The sequence below is a fragment of the Argopecten irradians genome, chromosome 16 (genome assembly GCF_041381155.1).
Source record: "Argopecten irradians isolate NY chromosome 16, Ai_NY, whole genome shotgun sequence".
Classification (NCBI taxonomy): domain Eukaryota; kingdom Metazoa; phylum Mollusca; class Bivalvia; order Pectinida; family Pectinidae; genus Argopecten; species Argopecten irradians.
The window spans coordinates 31074398-31092962 of NC_091149.1; the positions used below are offsets into that span (position 1 = coordinate 31074398).

An 18565-nucleotide genomic window follows, 5' to 3' on the forward strand; every position below is an offset into this window, starting at 1 on the left:
AGTCATATTTTCCGTTAAACTTCCGTATGAGATTTGGTGTATGTCTTGTAAATATTCAACCGCTGGTATTTGATTTCACGTTGACTTTATGCAATTAGTAAATTATAAATACTTATATAAGAAAAACAATGATGTCCTTTAAATATTTGTTTAGACGTTTTGAGTTGGAAGTGGTCCCGGAAGTCATATTTCCCGGGTAACTTCCGTTTGAGAATTGGTGTATGTCTTGTAAATATTCAACTTGTGGTATTTGATTTCATGTTCACTTCATGTATTTAGTAAATTATAAACAATTCTTTAAAATCAATAGTGATGTCCTTTGAATATTTGTTTGGACGTTTTGAGTTGGAAGTGGTACCGGAAGTCATTTTTTCTGTGTTACTTCCGTTTTGAGACTTTGTGTATATTCAAACCGTGGTATTTGATTTAAGGTTGAATTCACGTCTTCAGTATAAACATTTTTGTAATATTAATAGCGATGCCCTTTACATATTTGTGCTGGATTTGTGAGATGAATGTGGTCACGGAAGTCATATTTTCCGTGTTACTTCCGTTTGAGACTTGGTGTATGTCTTGTAAATATTCAACCCCTGGTATTTTATTTCACGTTGATTTTATGCAATTAGTAAATTATAAATACTTATATAAGATCAATAATGATGTCCTATGAATATTTGTTCGGACGTTTTGAGTTGGAAGCGGTCCCGGAAGTCATTTTTCCCGTGTAACTTCCGTTTGAAACACAGTGTTACATCTTGTGTATATTCAACTTGTGGTATTTGATTATGTGTTCAATTCATGTCTTAAGTAAAGTATAAACACTATCATAATATCAATAAGGATATCGTTTACATATTTGTGCTAGAGTTTTGAGATGGATGTGGTCCCTGAAGTCATATTTTCCGTGTTACTTCTGTTGCAAATGGGTTCATAATATCAATAACGATGTCCTTTACATATTTGTGCTTGATTTGTGTTACTTCCGTTTTGAGACATGGTGTATTCAAACCTTGGTATTTGATTTTAAGTTGAATTCATGTACATTTTTTTGTATTCTGTGAATTTTATACACCTGAATAAGATCAATAATGATGTCCTTTGAAAATTTATGCCGAAATTTTGAGTTGGAAGTGGTCCCGGAAGCCATAATTCCCGTGTTACTTCATGATATACAGTTGATGTACAATATCAATAACAATGAGTTGCATATTTGTGCTGGATTTTTTAGATAAAGAAGGTTCTAGCCGCATTTTTTCCAGTGTTACTTCCGTTGATAACAATGTCTTTGACGTAGTGGTGCTGAATATGTGATAAAGAGATGGTGCTGGAATTCACATTTCTCATGTTACTTCCATTTGAACACTTGTATACGATTAATAACAATGTCTTTGATATATTTATGCTGGATGTGTGAGATGTAGATTATGCCGGAAGTGATATTTCCGATGTTACTTCCGTTGGAGACGTGGTTTATGTCTTGTGTATATTCAACCGTTGTGGTTTGATTTTGAGTTGACTTCATGTTTTTAATAAATTATAAACACTTGTATAATATCAATAACCTCATATTTGTGCTGGATTTGTGAGATTGAGGTGGACACGCGGTTTGTATATTTGTGTACATGTATCTTAAAACATGGTATTTGATTATTGGTTGAAGTAGAAACACTTGTATAATATCAATAACGATGTCTTTTTTCGCCATTTTGAGATGTATTTGTGAGATAGAGGCGGTTCCGGAATTCGAAGTCGTAATACCCTTGCAGATGTGGTCTATGTCGTGTGTATATGCCGGAGATTTTGCTTCGATATACTTTCTAGATGAATCAAAAAGTCTGTTTCCCGTTTGATTCCAAACTCCAGTCTGAAAATAAAATGTTGAGTTATGCAGTACTTTGCTTGTAGATATAATTCAGGTAGCTCAATGAAGAGCACGTTTGAAATAAACGAGATCTGGGTTCGAGTCCTGGCCTGAATTTACATTAAATATTGCAAACCCGACATTTTTTATGGGATCTTAGGAATTTCATATACATATATTGGCACTGGGAAATTCTAATGTCATATTCATACGGGGCGCCAAATGAGACAATTGTTATTTTGTACACGAAATCCAATTTTTTGCAGACAAAAACGAGTTCAGATTAACAAAATTTATTAAATATTACAAAAGTAAGTTGTGTTAAATTTTCACTTTTTTCGAACAAAATTCAATTTCATTTACAGAAATGAATTTTGTGTAGACAAAAATGAATTTTGTGTGGTGGAAAATAATTGTGTATTACGAAAATGATTTCGTTGTGACAGAATTCAATTTTGTGTACACATCAATCGGCGCCCCGTATATTCACGTATTTTTAAAACTATTTTTTTATATTTGTTTAATAGTGGCGAAATTATATCCTGCAGTATGTTTACATTGTCAGAAAATTCGGACTAACATTTAAACTGGAAACAAGTAAACTTGCAGTATTTTTATCCCCCACTTAGTGTTCAGTTGGGTTGATTTTTACCTTCTTCCTTCTTCCATTTGTCTCAATTCCTCATCCGACATTCATTTGGGCCGCTTCTTTATTTTCATGAATGCCATCATCTCAAAAGGCTCTGAAAAGTCTATTGTCGCCAAATCATTGTAACACGTTAATATTGATCCCTTCGATGTGTTTTATAATATTACCTGTGATAACAAGTCGTTTTGAATTTGACCCTTTTTTGGACGTTTCAAAGTAGCTATAGTATTGCAGTAGTTATCAATAGAATTTGTAAACATCGTGAACAGTGTCTGCCGCTGGTGACTTCCCGCCAAGTATACTGTAACCATGTTGATCAGTCTCTGCAGCTGGTGACTTCCCGCCAAATATACTGTAACCATGGTGATCAGTCTCTACAGCTGGTGACTTCCCGCCAGGTATACTGTAACCATGGTGATCAGTCTCTACAGCTAGTGACTTCCCGCCATGTAAACTGTAACCATGTTGATCAGTGTCTGCCGCTGGTGACTTCACTCCAAATATACTGTAACCATGGTGATCAGTCTCTACAGCTGGTTACTTCCCGCCAAGTATACTGTAACCATGGTGATCAGTCTCTACAGCTGGTGACATCCCTCCATGTAAACTGTAACCATGTTGATCAGTCTCTACAGCTGGTGACTTCCCGCCATGTATACTGTAACCATGTTGATCAGTGTCCGCCGCTGGTGACTTCCCGCCAAGTATACTATAACCATGCATGGTGATCAGTCTTTGCAGCTGGTGACTTCCCGCCAAGTATACTGTAACCATGCATGGTGATCAGTCTTTGCAGCTGGTGACTTCCCGCCAAATATACTGTAACCATTATGATCAGCCCCTGCCGCTGGTTGCTGCCCGTCAAGTATACTGTAACCATAGTAATCAGTTTTTACAGTTGGTGACTTCCCGCCAAAAATACTGTAGACATGATTATCAGTCTCTGCCGCTGGTTGCTGTCTGTCATGTATACTAAAAACCATCGTGATCAATTTCTAAAGATGGTGACCTCCTGCCAGAATACTGCAACCATGGTGATCAGCTTTTGCCGCTGGGTTCTGCCCGCCAAATATACTGTTTCCTTGGAGATCAGTGGCCGCCGCGTGTGATATGCTTTGGAGCGGGAGACAGCATGTCGTTCCGTGGACTGCATCCGTGTTCACAACATGTAGTTCTTCACCTGAACTTGCTGGCTGCTGATGGTCGTATGACGCTGTGTGTCCATGTTTGCGACGGCTTCTTTTTTCCTATGGAAATGAAATGGTTTTTACTCCTTCAGTTAACAATGAGATACACAAGCATAAGCTTCTATTACAATGGGGACAACCTACGTCACCGGAAGTGATATCGGGCACACAAAAACAATGAAAAAACGCCCGCTTCAAGATGAAAATCGGCTGAAATTATGACATAAAAGCAATGCATCTTCTAAACCTATCGTGCGTCAAAGACAGTGTATTGTTAGAGACTCTGTGAAATTATTAGATGTCGTCAAACTAGCTCAGATAATGCAAACACCTCGACACAATATTTTTTGACAGCAGGGATATCGGTCACATTTTATTTACTAAAACGTTATAAATTGCAAATAAATAAATTTTGCTGCCACAAAACTGTCCCGTTTACTAATATGTAATATATGACTATTGGAAGAAAATATTTCATTCATTATATCTGCTAGTGGAGAATCATATACGGTGCTTAATTAGAAGTTATGAAAGTGATATCGGTCACACTTAAAACTTTAGGGATGACGGTCACATCCAAAGTTACGAAAACTGTGGATAAGACGCCAAAATACTTTTATTGAATTTATCTGATCTTGAAAGACGACTTTTGAACCCCCTATCAGCAAATGGTTAACGAGCTATTGAAATCGCTTTTCGTCTATTGCACATCATCCGTCTGTCTTTTTTTTCACAGCGTGGCTATTGGTCACATTTTATTCACCGAAAATATGTCAAGTGTAATTTTTTTAACTTTACTGTTATTTACTGATATAAAATACCTTATATTTCAAATAGTAGCTATAGTTCATTTTAACCGCTACATAAGTGACATGCATGTATGACCTAGTTGGCGTTTTGTTGTTTTTAAAAAAGGATGTCGTTCACAGGGTAACGGTCACATCCAAAGATTTTGAAATGCTTTGTCGCTTCGTTAAGATTGCTGAAATATTGCAGCGTTGTTTTCCCTAACTAATCATTCAGGTAAAGAGGAAATACCACCGAGATACATGATACATCATGAACTATAATCGTAACTATTTTTTTGCTGAATACTTTGGTATTCATACACTGTATATTGTTTAGTTTTTGTCTATACATGTATTTGTACACACCCTTTGTTCTTGCATTGTCTTTGCGTATATACAAGAAACTACATAAAACTTAAAGACGTAAAGGCATCCGATGTAAACAAAAGGAAAATCACACTGATCTATGAGCTACAGAAATACGTGAATACATGATAGACAGGATCACTGAGGGTTTTTAGCTGATAGCGTTAGTACAGTTCTACATGTCAGTTCACTAATAATTTCTCCACATATTTAACACACAATAACGATTGAAAAGGTACTAAGAATATATCTTAACAACAATAGCACGATCATCAGTTGATAACAGGAGGGCCAAGAGATATCGTGACGTTTACCATTGGATTTACAAATCGGTCAATTTAACATGTTGGTCCAATATCTTTAGCGCTTCATGTTGAATTAACAGATGTCCAGTTGGCATTCATACTCCCCTAATTATCAACTGAATGCAATTTAATGAATACATTTTCATTTGATAACACTTGTATGATAACATCCCAAGATATTTGTATCTATAAAGAAAAAAATCAATATAGTCAAGGACGAAACAGCCATTTTCTGTGATTGATGGCACAAAAATTATGACATCACATAAAAATAACCTAATAACAGATCATGCACCCCTAAATGTCAAATGCGCCTGGTAGGTATACATATTAGGGTTGCAGTGAAAAAGTAAATATATGTATATGAATGCTATAAAGCACTGTGGTAGTCAAACAATTTCAAGATAGCCAAATATTCATTATTTTGTAATCTTATCTGTCTCAAAAATGAGCATTCATAAATACAATCCTATGTTAAAAATGATAATCAAAATATCTATATCGAACAAAATATTTGATAATTGTATGTCTACATGCATATGGTAACGAACTTCAAGTTGTCGATTACCGCGTTTTCCCATTGGTGCATTATGCACAACAAGAGTAAAGAGAGAGATACATGTAGTACTTATAAAATTCCAGAAAGGTTCATTAAGTATTAAGCTCACATGTTGAATTTGAACCATAACAACAAGTCCATCTATTAGAATCAAGAAAGATGACTTTATAAACATCAAATTTAAAAAAGATCCTTAATACTCTCTGGTAAATACATATAGCGGTATCGAAATAAATCGATTTCAGTACCTTCAGAGAAATAACAGAAATTAAAGACGGACGGATGACGAGCAATGGGGGGAAGGCTATTTTCATAGCTCGCCAGCCATTTGCTGATGGTGGGTTAAAAAGATCAATTCAATAAAAGTATTTTGACGGGGTATCCATTGGAGTTGCATGAATGCGTAAATAACGACTACATGTACAATGATGTAATAGTCAGGTTTTGTAACTTTGGATGTGACCGTTACCCATATAGTTCTAAGTGTGACCGATATCACTTTCATAATTTCTAATTAAGCACCGTCTATGTTTCTCCACTAGCAGATATAATGAAGGAAATATTTTCTTTCGACAGTCATATATTATATATTAGTAAACGGGACGGTTTTGTGACAGCAACATTTATTTATTTACAACTTTTAACAGTTTATTGAATAAAATGTGACCGATATCCCTGCTGTCGAAAAATATTGTGTCGAGGTGTTTGCATTATCTTAGCTAGTTTGACGATATTTGATAGCTTCATAGAATCTCTAACAATACACTGTCTTTGACGCGCGATAGGTTTAGAAGATGCATTGTTGTTATGTCATAATTTCAGCCGATTTTCATCTTGAAGCGGGCGTTTTCTCATTGTTTTTGTGTGCCCGATATCACTTCCGATGACGTAGGTTGTCCCCATTGCTATTATACGATATGATTTTAAAATTTTATTGAATAAATGACATAGAAACGTTTTAAACATACGTTTTTTGTACCTTTTACACATGTAGTATACCACTGCAATGACCAGCGTAAGGACAAGAAATAAGGCCAATTCTACGGAAATCGTCCATGGAAACGGATCTGAAATATTATGCAAATAATTAATTCCTATCCATACACGGAGAGATTTTTGTCAAATCAAGACATAAACATGCATGGAGAAGTAAATTCTATAAATATACCAAGGTACAGGACATGTAACCATGACAATGTGTATCGTAAACATGGCGAGGAAACATTGGTTTCAGCCTACCGTGGACTACTTACTGGTCAGATCGGCATCCTTTATCGTCTGGTGTTGATGGCGACATTTAGTTTCCATGATATCGACAGTTTCTGGTGAAATAAAGCCATTGTAAAAGTCAAAAAAAGACACGGCTGACAAAGGCGAGAAAATTTTCAAAACTGATACATTGTACTTGGATTTGAAGTACAGACTTACCGTATATTACTATAGAAAGAAAACTGAAGTGGTTTGGTTTCCAATGAGTAACGTTCCGCCAGAATTCCTTCCAAAGGGACGCATCTCATCTTCTGTGGTACCTTTTCAGACAAACATTTCCGTCATGATCAATTCCATTTTCAACAAAACAAAATGGACATCGCAATCTCAAAAGAATCGGACGGGTCACAATGGTTCTCTTCTAATATTGACAGAAACTTCTCCTACACCATCTATATATTGAAATGAATTATTTGTTGTTTCTACAAATCACGATTTTATGAACTTTTTTTTCTTCGATCCATATTGTTTCATTAAGTTTCACATATGAAGAAAACAGCTGTGTAATTTGGTCTGATGAAGCCAGGTGTCCGCTTTCGGCTTCACAAAAATCACGGACTGATCCGAATGTTTGGGGCGTCAAAACAAAAATGGCAGAGTAGTAGGATTCTAATGTTGAAATGATTCTGTGCCTCGGTGTTTGATTTCTAGGTTGTATTGCATTTTGCTTTCTGTACTTCGGTGTTTGATTTCTAGGTTGTATTGCATTTTGTTTTTTGTGCCTCGGTGTTTGATTTCTAGGTTGTATTGCCTTTTGTTTTGTTTACCTCATTGTTTGATTTCTAGATTGTATTGCATTTTGCTTTCTGTACCTCAGTGTTTGATTTCTAGGTTGTATTGCATTTTACTTTCCGTACCTCGGTGTTCACTTTCTAGGTTTTATTGTCTTTTGCTTTATTTACAAAACAAACATCGAGGTAAAGAAAATGCAATGCAACCTCGGTGTTTGATTTCTAGGTTGTATTGCATTTTGCTTTCTTTACCTCGTTGTTTGATATCTAGATTGTATTGTCTTTTGCTTTCTTTACCTCAGTGTTTGATTTCTTTTTCACAAGGTTGTATTGCCTTTTGCTTTCTGTACCTCGGTGTTTTATTTCTAGGTTGTATTGCCTTTTCTTTTCTTTACCTCCGTATTTGATTTCTAGGGTTGTATTGTCTTTTCTTTTCTCCATTCCTTCCATTGCCATTTTTTTATTTTGATTGCGAAGCAGACACTGTTGTTCATCCATGGCGTGTGAAACTTTTTAGAAGTAGCTCTGCACTCTGGTATGTTTTCTTTGATATCTTGATTGATTATATCGGTAAAGCGTTCCCAAGTCTCCTCCACAGAGTTACAAATTATAGTGTCCCACTCTTCATTACCAGGTTTAGCCTGATGTGTTCATAGTTTACTTTGTTGTAGTTAAGCTTAAGGACTGTTGTTGTTGGTTCACTATATAACCTTAAGTTAAATTTTATAGTGGCGAAGTCACTGTTGCCTTTATTGGGGTATTATTTCAAGGTTGTATATGATGTTCGCCTCGTTGTTAAATACCAGATCAAGAATGGATAGTTCCTCATTTCTTGTTACTCTTGCTGGAGTGTTTATGTGCTGGTATTATGAATTTGAACACTGGATGGTTTTCACTTGTGGCTGTGGTTTCATTTTCCCAGTTGATATGCTTGATATTGAAATCCGCAACACTCACTACATGGGTGTAGCTATGATTACGGATATTATGGATTTTTGAATCTTTTGTATAAAGTTGTTGTATACAATTGTAGTTGATTGTATTGTTGGCCATGGCTAATGGTTCGTCAGGTCAGGTCTTCATTTGTTGGGTCAGCATAACTTCTTTGTATGTGTACAGTTGTAGTTTGTGTACGATGATTGACTCCGATGTGTTTGTCAAATTTTATTCTGTTGTACTGCACATGAAAATAAAGTCATGGTTGATATCCTTTGGTAGGCCGTACGTATTTATGCGTAATTATGCATTTGCCCCTTTTCATGCACCCTTCTGGAGCCCCACTGAGACCCTTGAAAACTAAATACGAGTTTTTTTAAAAGGAGATGTTCATTGCTATATAATATGTCAATATTGATTCGGTCAATGCAATAGTGACGTTACAAATCACCTTTGAACGTGCCCAAATAAGTCAAAATTTGAGGTCTGAAATCCGGATTTTAGTGTGTGCCCGGAAACCTGTCGTTGTGAGCTTAATTATCAAGATACATATATGCAGATGGTCTTCAACGAAAGAAGAGATATCAAAGTAAGAGAAAATAGAGAGAAAGGGAAAAGAAAGGGGAAAATGGCACCGATTTAAAAAAAACAAGTCTCACGCGCCAGTTTCTGCCTCTCATGACCCATGCATGGTGACTTTTAGGGGGCTTCCGGTGACTGTTTTTGTTTGTTTGCAGTGTGTACTGTTTGTTATTATTGTGAAAATGGCATCAAACCGAAAGCTAGATGCAAACTGCTGTCATAAATGGTATTTGTTATAACCTACTATCAAAATTGAGTCAGGTTCGAATCCTGGCGGCCGTCGAAAAGATATGTGGCCCAGAATGGGACCACACACAAGATGTATGCTCCAGTCTAGCTCCCTCTCTCTCTGTCTGGCCCTGCATTGCTGTCCCCTGATATATCACTGGTCAGCTCTATTTATAATGGTTAGTACATATAACAACGACAGCAGGGAGGTTTACACATCAGTATTTGGCCATGATATCTAATACCTGATATCTACTATCCCAACAGCCCACACAATGTATCCATTCCGTGTTACACAAGGCTAATCACGATTATGATATGACCAACACGTATGCAGATACATGTAACTGACTACTGACCACCGTATATACATGTACATATACGAGTAGCTGTAAGTCTGACACTGGTCGAATAGCATATTTTATGAATTCAAAATAAAACGTATACTATATTTCGTCTGCTTGTTAATATTTATTTTAAATTAGTTATAATTTTCTGCATTGGTATTGGTATATAAACTTTACGGTGTTCCGCTTCATTGATAGTGGTTTGGTTGGTTAAAAGTACTTGTATTTACAGTAGATTTATAATTCTCATCAATATACCGGGTCCGTCATCAGAAGCTATGGTACTGATGTGGAGACCTTGGTTAGAGACAGGACACTCCCTATTATCATACCTGGCCATTCCCGTGGACATCGATGATAGTTGTGTTGTTGAAATATTCGAGTTGGGTCATCGTTTTCGTCTTCACTATCCGTTGAATCAATTTGCACACAAAGGCATTAGATGAGTTGGGTTGTTTGTGGGTAAGAGATGGTGTATGATTTTTTAGTTTTAATTTTTCTCTCCTTTTTTTCTGGAGGTAGGTCTTTCGCTATAATAGCCTTTTGTAACTGCTTTGGGGTTTTTTGCTTGATGTTCCTAGCATTTTCTTTAATTTGCTTCCTTTTAAGTTTACTGTCCAAATTCACTTTTAGGGGTTTAGAGGCACATAGAACCTTGAATGGTGTTATGTCGTCTTCGTTTTTACTCTCACTTGTTGTTTTGGAGGATTCAGGGATATTGGATATAATAAGATTTAGCATTCTTGATTTTGGTCCTCGATTTCTCTGACTTCCCCTCGTACCTCTTCCACTATTCTGTCTTTAACGCTTTGAGTGACTTCCTCCACCCAGTTATTGTTCTGTCTATTGAATCTTATTATTTCTTTACAATTGTTTTGAGTCGGAGGTCATTTGTAGTACCCAAGTTAGCTATTGCTGTCTGTATGTTATACATAGATAGAAACTTTGTTTTACACACAGTACACGTTCACCTAAAGTTCTGTCTGTCCTCCTTTCCTATAGCTTGTACCAGTACTTTGGACTGCTTGGTACATCTAATGCAGTATTTGAGTTCACACATGGAGCATTGGATGAAATTCGTTTTCTCCTCAATAAAGTTGTCACATTTTGGGTATGAGTTACAAGCAAGAAGGTTGAGGTGATCATGTTGTCACATAGTGACAGTGATGTCTAATAGATAAATTTGAGTCAGTTTTACAGGGCACTCCCTATAATACTGTTGTGTCACTGTTTTTCTTTATTTATATTGTAGGATGTTCATGGAGTTTCCTTATAAGGTGCTGGTTACATAATGCCCTCAGTCTCGCTAGTTCATTTCCGGGGTGGATCTCATCATTATACAGTGCAAAGGTTTTTTTGTAGGAAGTGGCTTTTGATTTTGTTTACTACTTTGAATAATGCCCTGTGCTAATCTTGGGGCTGGATAGTTAGAGTTGAGATTGAGTAGGCTGTGCAATCTACGGCGGTCTTTCCGGGTGTTATTGTTTTTTGAAGACGACACCACAGATTTGACATCTCGCTGTATACTGTCCTTGTCCCTGTCGTTTGTAGAACTCTGTACTGAAAAGTCCACCTTGTCTTACTCCTTGATAAATCTGGAATCCGAAGTGTGTGTATGCATGCTGCTCCAGACTCTGTCTTTGATAACCTTCTCAGCAGACTGTGATGATTTACCGCATCGAAAGCTGACTTGGTATACACGTATTAGGGACTCTTGCTGTCTTGAGATTCTTGGATGGTCTCTTCAAGAATGACGGCCGCCATACGTGGAGACGCGTAGTAAAACCTTTTGGCATTGGATTATGAATGGCAGACACCAAGTGTCTCACAATAGGCAGAAGAAGAGCATCCAGGACCTTGGTGAGTACTGGTGTAACTGTAATTCCCCGATAGTTTTGGCCTCGGATTTTGAACCCTTGTTCTTGTATATGGGGGTAATAGTGCCCTCCTTCAGTGATGGTAGAACTGTTTTTCTTTCCACACATGATGGAGTTAATTATATCTGTAATTTGGTCAACAATGCCGTCTCCAGTATACAGTATGTACGTAGTAGCGACTCCGTAGATATCATTTGCTTTGTGAGACTGCCATTTTTATAGACTATGGTGTGTCTCGGACAAAACTCAGAGCCTTTCTCACAAGGGTGAGCGCTCCACTGAAGGCCATGAGTGAGGTGGCCATGGTCTCAAGGGAGATGTTCGAAGGAAGACAGTCGGCCAGGAAGAAGAGTGATTTTTGACAGTACTGCCAAAAGTCATTTTGAGCTCTTATTTGTATATGCAGTTCTGTCTCCGAATCTATAAATATTTTTACGTTTTCAACATTTGCGTCCTTTTTGAAAATCGCCGTAATGGTTTTCCTGATGTCGGGTGTGATCGTATATGTCGTTGACATCTGTGTCCTCGTCTTTCTTTATGAATGAATCGTACTCTCCCGTATTGTATAGTTCTCTCGAGTGAGAATATAGCCCATCGTTATTATGACACTTCCCGCCAAGTACACCGTAACCATAAAGATCAGGGGCTACCGCTGGTGGCTTCTCGCCGAGTTCACCATAACCATAAAGATCATGATCTGTGTGCGCGAGATCATAACATTCGCTTCCATTCGTCCCGTGGACAGCATCATTGTTCACTACATGTAGTTCCACACCTGAACTTGCTGGCTGCTGATTGTCGTATGACGCGGTGTGTCCATGTTTGGGACGGTTTCTCTTTTTCCTATAGAATTAAATCAGTCGATTATCGTCAAATCATAAACACTATGGAGTGGATAATTTCTAGACTGTATAGTCACTTGAGAGTATCGAAGCGAAAGGAGGAGAAGATGGCGTGATAAACAAGTCGGTAAAAACATCGATTATTGCCAATATTTGAAATAACAGATGTATACAATGTTGTACATTGTTTCCGTGCACAACTTTACATATTTAAGTGATAATTGTATTATTAAGCAAGTGACAAAACATATAATCAAAATAAATCACTCGACATTACAATGTATTAGGTTGTTTTGCTTTTCATAGTTCCTCAATTTTTCGGTGATGAACAGTAATTCAGCTGAAGTTATAAACGGCGTCGTGGATACCAATTTGAACCACCAGTGACTTACGAAATATTGAGCTTAAGCCGACATTGATAGTTCAGACACTTTTCATAAGCTGGTGGTTCAAATTGCTATCCACGACGCCGTTTATAACTTAAGATTACAACAAAAACGTACAGAATAAATAAAATTGGCAAAACATATCCACTACCTATTGTTTCATTTGTCTTAGCAAGTGACCGAGTACCGCTATACAGACTCGCAACTACTAAATTTAAAAAAAAAATACTATACACTTCCGTTCATACACTATGACTATTGTAAATTTCATATATACATGAATCATTATACTCGATCCATACATATCATAAATTGTATTATATAAAATGAAATGTTTTTTCTCTCTCTCGTTCAGTTAATGATGAGATACCCAAACAAAAGCGATAGCTAATTAGATTTTTTGGATTTATATTTTACGTGATATGATGTGTTTATAGATTTTTATAGAACAAATGACTGATAGACGAATTAAATGTGTAGATCGAGAAACGTTTTAAAAAATTTAATACTGACATTAAATAACATACCTCTTATACATGTAGCATACCGCTGCAATGGTCAGAGCCAGGATTAGAACAAAAGCCAATCCTGCAAAAATCGGCCATGTCAAAGGATCTGAAATATAAGGAAATTACACATTTTAGTTAGTAGAATGGCATCCATGTCATACGACCACACATGTGTAATAACGCTATTATGACGTCACATGTAGTTTTGATTGTCTCAGTAGACGGAAACGTCACATCCGAGCCGGATTTCTATTGTTTTATATTGAGACGAAACTTAGAGCTTTCTTATATTTCTATAGATAAAAGTTCTGTGATAAATAGAATTTTACACTCGTGACTATGTCATATGTCTCTAAATGACATATCAAATTGTTGAACTCGTTTGATGAATTTTATATCACATCGCCACTTATGTAAGGTGTAAACATAACGCGGAAACACGGAAGTCAGTCTACCGTGGACTACGTACTGGTCAGATCGGCACCTTTTATCGTCTGGTGTTGATGGCGACAGTTAGTGACCATGCCATCGAGAGTTTCTGGTAAAATAACGGCATTGGAACAGTCAAAGAAAAGAAAGAACAAGTCACGGCTGACAAAGATAAGAAAATTCTCAAAACATATATTGTACATGGATTTGTTGCACCATTGAAATACAATGTATCTTTTTATTTATTTGTTTCTGCATCATTCATATTGTAGTCATTACATATCCTCATAGTTTTAATCACACATGTACATATGCACAAACTCATAATTTGTTATCAATACAAGAGTATAATAAATGTATATCAGAGCTGAAATTCATGCGTCATGTTATTTGTTGATATATTAACAGAAGATTGCTGTAGGGTACATCTAATGCTTTCCCACTTCTGTCTGGTCTATTTTTGGCTGCATTTGGGGTTTAACATGTATGTGGAGTATAGTTCTAAATCTCTATGATTTTCAATCTGGTAATAATGTCTTTTGTCTTTTTAACGATTTATATTTTTATTAACAAAATTTAAATTGTAAGTCCTATAAGCTTCACATCTGAATGTGTACACAGTTCCCGAATAGTTTATGCTTTAGTAACATTGAGTTTGTAAAGAAAATTGTGTGATTAATTCTATTTTGTAAGCTTTGCAATTGTTAAAATACAGACTTACCGTTGGTTAATACACAAAGAAAACTGAAGATGTTCGAACACCTGGTTTGGTTTCCAATGTGCAACGTTCCATCAGAATTCCTTCCAGTGGGACACACCTCTTCTTCTGTGGTACCTTTTCCAAAATTCATTTCCATCATTTTTTTTTTTCATTATTTTTTTATTCATTTTTTAAAAATAATATACACAAGACAACATTGACAAGAGATACATGAAAGACAAATACAATAAATGTTACATTTGGAAAATTATTCAAAATCAAATATTTAATTGTACTTACAATTATCCTATTAAACATTACATAGTACACACATATTGATTACACACATTAACTATCTATCAAGAGTTATTTCCCTTCCTACAAAATTCATTTTCATCATCATCAATTCCAATTTCAACAAGAAAAATGGACATCGCAATCACAAAACAAATAGACGAGTGACAACCGTTCTTTTCTAATATCAACAGAAACTTATCCTGCACCTTCTATATATTGAAGTGAATTACTTTCTGTTATTTATTACAAATCACGATTTTATGAACTTTGTTTACCTTCGATCCATATTGTTGCATTGGTTTCCACACATGTAGAAAACAGCTGTGTAATTTGGTCTGATGAAGCCAGGTGTCCGCCTTCGTCTTCACAAAAATCACGGGCTGATCCGAATGTTTGAGGCGTCAATACAAAAACGGCAGAGTAGTGGGATTCTAATGTTGAACTAAAACATATAAATCAAACATTTGCTGATACATGTAATTATAATTATTCATACAATATACTTAAAAGAGTACCAACTAAAATCTATTGAACATTGTGTTTAAGTGTCTATTGTATGACTTCAAATGAGTTGAAAGAAGAAGTTTGTCAACAATTTCAGGAATTAGCCTCATTGGTATAAACCTGAACGCTGCATGAAGCCTATTAACGTATGATTACAGTTATCGATTGCAAACTTGTAACCCAAAACAATGAATCATTGTCCATATCAAACAATTTACGTTCTATGTCAATTGTAGAAAACATCTCATCGTACTCTGTTGGCACTTGTTTTCCTTTGAGTACCAGAATTCTCCATCGGTTCCACATTTACAATGTCTGTTTCCGGTTCCTTGGCAGACGAGGTTACTGATACAGTCGTCATCAGAGCGGCACCTTCCGCCTACTGAAGATTCTGAATATTAAAACAGAAAGTTTTTCTAAAGAACTATGGACATGTAAGATCTGCAGGGATATCTTGACCCTCGTGAAATGATATTGGCTGTCAACACTCGGCAACCCTCGTGTTGTGCCAGCCAGAATCTTTCTCACGAGTTGAGATATCCACTTGACAGGACCATACAAGATTAGTACGTTTTGATTTTGTACAAATTCATAACATGTATCTTTCTATTATAGTGTTAGTTATGCAGGAGATGAAAGATAAATATTTACTGTAAACATTCGTTTATAGTTTCTAAAATGTTATTTTGAAGAAAGGTATTTTTAGGCATCCGAAGTAGGATGTGTATTTCCACGTGACTGAGTTGCCAGCCTATAGAGTTAACCAGTTGTCCTAGACCATTATAGTTATACAGCTACTTATTTACTAATCGGTCTGTGATAGATACGTAGATATACTTACGATATAGGCATTTCTTCCTCTCCGTACTCCAATAGGATTTCATTTCGTTACCACACTTGCATATTTCTTTTGTACAACTCAACCGTCTTCACAGGGTGCCGTCTCACTGCACGTCTCGTTGTAACGACCTAAATACGAACAGCAAATTAAACTCCACATTTGTGCGATATAAATGAAGTGTAAAACTATTTAAACAGCAACCAACCAACATCAAGACTATGGCAAATTTAATAAACATTTACACATGAAATTATTATAAGTTAATATTCCATTGACAGAAAAAATAAAATTAATTAATTGTACAAATAGAGAAAAACGAAAATGTTGCAATGTCTAAAAAAAAAACCTTAACACCAAGCCCAGTGCTAATTGGTTGATTAGTGAAGTAATTCCTTCTAAGTTCTTAGGAAAAATGGATGGTTGTGTAGGAAACATGATAGGTAATGGTATATGTAATTGAAAAATGTCAGATTACATACAATGTATGAAGACAGTCGGGCGTGGCTTGTGCACAAAACATCGATTCAACGCAACTGATTTTGTAAATTCTTGCATAGTACGCAATTTTACCTCATCGTCATGTTCAATATATCTATAGACAGCGTCACTGGACCAGAAACCAATATGTTTGATAATAGGAACACCAATTATGTTGAGCCATGTGGCTCCACCCCTCCGAAAAGAGTGTCCTTTGATATTTGAGGATTGAATACCAGTTTTTGTGAAGCAAACTGAGAAATGTTTTATAACACAGGGTCGACCCATCGTTCTGAAGAAACAAAGAGCCTAAAGAGTCTGCAGACTTGGAGAACTGTAATAATACTGATATAGCACTTGCCGGACATAACACGCCAGATTTTTTTCTAATTTTGGGTGGTACACTTCCACTATTTTCTCCTTATATTGAATTGTCTTTGTCCAACGGAGAAAGATGATGAACCCCCACTCACAGGCTAAAATATTCACTCTCCGTAAATCTCTTTCCTTGTCAAAGGATTGGCGAACTACCACATTACCTGGCCGTAGTAGGTCGAAAACTCTACTAAGCATGCACATAAAAAAAGATATGTCCTGTAGATTGCCCATACATAGAGTTGAATGAATTGCTTGTAGAATTTGAGGTTAACTACATGTAATATCAACATGCGTTTGCGCGACACCCAACACACGTTTAAACTCCGGCTAACTCCTATTGCAGGTGGTAGTCGCCCTTTAAGGGATCAGGTAAATTTGAACACTTGTGAAGGTGAGTGATGATGTTGAGATATTGTCTAGCTGTACTAAAACGATAGATATACATCTGTAAGGTTGTAGACACAGCTGGAACAGGCGTTGGAAGAAACAGTGCACAAATTTTCACATAGCACCTCAGATGTGAAGTATACGTCGCCACCGTAGAATTAGCCCATGCCCTTCTTTTCAGGTCCTCGGCCACTCACTGGAGGGACTCTGCTGTTGAACTACCTGTTATTCACAAATGACATATGATAAGTGAGTTCCTCTGCTGTGAATGGTTGGAGGGACGGTATTAAATCGTACAGGTGTGTTTTTGTTTTTGTGGCTCATGTAACCTCTAAACTCACATATTTCAAAGTGAAATTGTAAAAGGCACAAAACCAGAAGAGAATCCGCAGTAAAATTATGACAGTGTGGCTTCGAAAAGATCATTTAATAACCCATGATGCTGCGGATCTATTGTCTGTGTAGATTGATTTTAATCGAGAACACCAGCGACAAATTGCTAGGTAAATAGCGACTAGCTCCTTCACATTGATGTGTTCTGATTTAAGTGGTGGTAAATCAAGATTCCAATTAGTATAGTAATAGTCTCCACAGAAATAACCTCCATTGTCACACGAATCTGTTTGTAGTGAAGTTACAGGTTTTGTGTCTAGAATTGTGCATGTACATGTACTCGTACCTTTGTAATGGCTAACAAAGGTAGACACCAGAATATATCCTGATAAAACTCTGAGGATAGCAATATTTTGTGGTGACGGTGTTTGATGAATTCTTTCATGTTGATGAAGCGTCTTAAAATGTGCGACCACCACAGATTACTTGAGCCACAGGTTTACGTCCCGTGCAAAAAAAATACTAAAAATACTGAAAGGTTGTTTACTTAGCCCTGTATCCCATTTCCAGAAAATGGGGTAATTAATTTTAAAATGCTCTGAACACCACAAAAATTATCCGATCTGAACATTTTTTAGCTTTGTTTGTTTGTTTGTTTGTTTGTTTGTTTGTTTGAGTTTTACGGCCCATCGACAACTAAGGTCATTTAGGGCCAAACTACAAGTCATGCATTAATATCAGGATAAAAGTTCAGGGTAAGAAAAAGCAAGTAAGGACTAAAACACAGATTGTAAACG

General features: G+C 36.4%; 2 protein-coding genes across 7 annotated transcripts in view; both read right to left on the reverse strand.

Annotated features, from left to right (window-relative positions):
* Positions 1-438: 438 nt before the first annotated feature.
* On the reverse strand, positions 439-17188 carry LOC138310544 (uncharacterized). Of its 6 annotated transcripts, none has more exons than XM_069251802.1 (11): positions 16764-17188; positions 16194-16321; positions 15606-15743; positions 15124-15279; positions 14573-14686; positions 13892-13960; positions 13441-13528; positions 6969-12528; positions 6695-6782; positions 2514-3757; positions 439-1864 (listed from the first exon to the last, which is right to left on the reverse strand). In XM_069251802.1, exons 2-8 carry the CDS (start codon positions 16234-16236, stop codon positions 12126-12128), a joined length of 1011 nt encoding a protein of 336 aa, XP_069107903.1. In that variant the 5' UTR covers positions 16237-16321; positions 16764-17188; the 3' UTR covers positions 439-1864; positions 2514-3757; positions 6695-6782; positions 6969-12125. The 6 variants fall into 6 exon arrangements, with proteins under 6 accessions (XP_069107903.1, XP_069107902.1, XP_069107904.1 ...); XM_069251801.1 differs by lacking the exon at positions 16764-17188 and having other exon boundaries at positions 6969-7037; positions 7144-12528; positions 16194-16404; XM_069251803.1 differs by lacking the exon at positions 16764-17188 and having other exon boundaries at positions 7144-12528; positions 16194-16404.
* Positions 17189-17279: 91 nt separating this feature from the next.
* Positions 17280-18565, reverse strand: part of LOC138310546 (solute carrier family 15 member 2-like) — a 32803-nt gene continuing 31517 nt past the window's right edge. The window contains exon 9 of the mRNA XM_069251808.1: positions 17280-17657. Within this exon, the coding sequence (XP_069107909.1) occupies positions 17629-17657 (29 nt within the window). The 3' untranslated portion in view covers positions 17280-17628. The remainder of the gene's footprint in view (positions 17658-18565) is intronic.

Coding starts and splice junctions, on each gene's coding strand:
- LOC138310544 (XM_069251802.1), bottom strand. CDS start 16,236: ATGAAATCCTATTGGAGTACGGAGAGGAAGAAATGCCTATATC. Junction 14,687..15,123: donor TGCAACAATATGGATCGAAG/GTAAACAAAGTT, acceptor ATTTTGGAAAAG/GTACCACAGAAGAAGAGGTG. Junction 13,529..13,891: donor AAAAGGTGCCGATCTGACCA/GTACGTAGTCCA, acceptor CTTATATTTCAG/ATCCTTTGACATGGCCGATT.